Consider the following 2,120-nt stretch of genomic DNA (forward strand, 5'->3'; position numbering starts at 1 on the left):
AAATTTTGACATGAGCACTGCGATAAGTAGTGCCGGACAAAGATGGGGCTCTGGACCAGGAAACATGGAACTTAAATTCTTTTATATTTTTTTTCAACCATGAAATATGGGGTCTGATTTTTTACTAGTATGTCTATTTTTTTTATCGTACCTAATGGTGGGTCGGGACATGATAACATAGATATATATAATCTATGCTTAATCATTTTATGTATACAGAAAAAAACACATAAATAGATCGAGAGAGAAGTGTGACAACATTCAACAGTAGAAGTGGGATCATTTTCAATGACAATCTCTCATCTGCGATCGATAACTCCAGTGATTTCAATGTTACACAAATAGAGAAAACTCCTCTCTTTTTTCCTTTTCTTCTGCTTTCCGGTGCCGGAGAACCTGACGCTGCCGGCCGCAATCGGTATTCAGATGACAATACAGTTTCATTCATTCTGCTGGAAGAAAACTTTATTCTCTCTCTCTCTCTTTTTTTTTTTTTTTTTTCTTTTTTGCCTTTTGCTTAAGTGATTATATACAAATAAAGGATAAAAGCGAAAGGATAAAAACAGGAAGAAAAAAGAAGAATAAATGACAAAAAGGTTACAGCCAATAAACACTAGTATTCAGTTTGGAAACCCTAGTGAATAGCCGGACGCAGTAAATACTAAAGGAGAAAAAAGAATTTAACTCTCGCCATGAATCACGCTTCAGACGGAGTCTCAGAAATGCTCTCTAAGTGGGGTCTCCACACTCCGATGCGGCCGCGCCGCCGATCCCTCTGGGAAGAAACCTTTTCCGATAAAATTTCACTCAAGTAACGATCGGAAATGAGTAGGTTCGTGACGGAGATGTTTCCTCCACTCTTCGCGGGACTGTTGTTGTGATCGGATTCTTTCTTTTTCCTCTTGGTTGAAGTTTTTGATCGAGTTTTTTCCGGCGCCGGCGGAAGGGGCATGAGGAAATAAATCTTGCCTCGCTGAAGCTCCGCGTCGGGAGGTACGACGACGATTTTGGGACACACCCCTTCAGCCGACGAGGAAGAGGGTTTCTTGAGGACGTGTTTGGGGTGAAGTTTCATGATTTCTGCTGCTTTTACAGTGCCGCTGATTTCTTCGACACGGCCATTAGCATGCACTATCCGGATGACGTCGAGCGCCCCGCATGGCAGAATGCAAGAAATGCAGCATCTGATTGCGTTTTTCATATTAAAGCTGCCGATTGATGGATTCTACTTTCCTTGTTCTCTCTCTCTTGATTTTTCTCTCATTTAGAGAGAGAAGAGAGAAAAGAGGAGAGTATAGAAGGGAAGAAAGTGGAAAATTTAAAGTATCAAGGAAGATCAAGAAGAAGTTTCTTTTCTTTTGTTTTCTTTTCTTTGAATATATGTATATATATATATATATACATAGGAAAAAAAAGAAAAAAGAAAAAAGGGGAGGAGAGTGGCAGCGGGTATCAATCACCTCATTGAGAGTTTTTTTTTACAAATAATATTTTTATTATATATGCTTTTGGACCTTTCTTTAATTTTTTTTCTGTCAACTTTTTTCTTTTTTTTAAAAAAAAATAAAGAAAATGCCTTTTTCTTTTCTCACTTGCTTGAAATGAAACTGTTGCCATGATTTAATAATTGGGGTGATGTTGTACTTAGGCTTTTGGATCCATCATTTCACCCCTCTACCCATCCCTCCTCCTCATCACCCCCTTCACAAAGTTCAATAATTTGGGTTGGGTGTGAGAGGTTGGATCCTTGTGGAGACACATGCTTGTCCATGATTGGTGCTGCCAAGTCATCACCAATTGCACAGGACTGATTCACGACACGTGTTTCAATCAGGGTGGGCCACTTGTCAACGTGTGGTTGATTATGTGGTTTGCTGGAGTAGGTGTGCAAGCTATTAGTGCATGGACGTCCTCGGTGACAAAGAGTAGAGGAATATGCATATATATATATATATGGGGGTTCTCATGGAGCCTACTGTGTGTGAAACAAATGGGATACACACATATATATTATATATATTTTCATTACTTTTTTCCTCTATTATTTGGAATTTTGGAAATAGTTCTTGTTTGAGAGGGTTTGTGATATCTTCAGACATCCCCAAGCATCAATATGATCA

At 39.0% G+C, this 2,120-nt stretch overlaps 1 protein-coding gene across 1 annotated transcript; it reads right to left on the reverse strand.

The window, feature by feature from the left end:
* Positions 1–250: 250 nt before the first annotated feature.
* On the reverse strand, positions 251–1,373 carry LOC105179462 (phosphatidylinositol 4-phosphate 5-kinase MSS4-like protein). Its single transcript, XM_011103087.3, has one exon. It carries the CDS (start codon positions 1,199–1,201, stop codon positions 698–700), a length of 504 nt encoding a protein of 167 aa, XP_011101389.1. The 5' UTR covers positions 1,202–1,373; the 3' UTR covers positions 251–697.
* Between the last annotated feature and the right edge of the window lie 747 nt (positions 1,374–2,120).

The sequence above is a fragment of the Sesamum indicum genome, linkage group LG12 (assembly GCF_026168435.1).
Source record: "Sesamum indicum cultivar Baizhima isolate 11 linkage group LG12, ASM2616843v1, whole genome shotgun sequence".
Taxonomy (NCBI): Eukaryota; Viridiplantae; Streptophyta; class Magnoliopsida; order Lamiales; family Pedaliaceae; genus Sesamum; species Sesamum indicum.

Bases quoted from the DNA above. Each gene is read 5' to 3' on its own strand.
- LOC105179462 (XM_011103087.3), bottom strand. From the start codon at position 1,201: ATGAAAAACGCAATCAGATGCTGCATTTCTTGCATTCTGCCATGCGGG.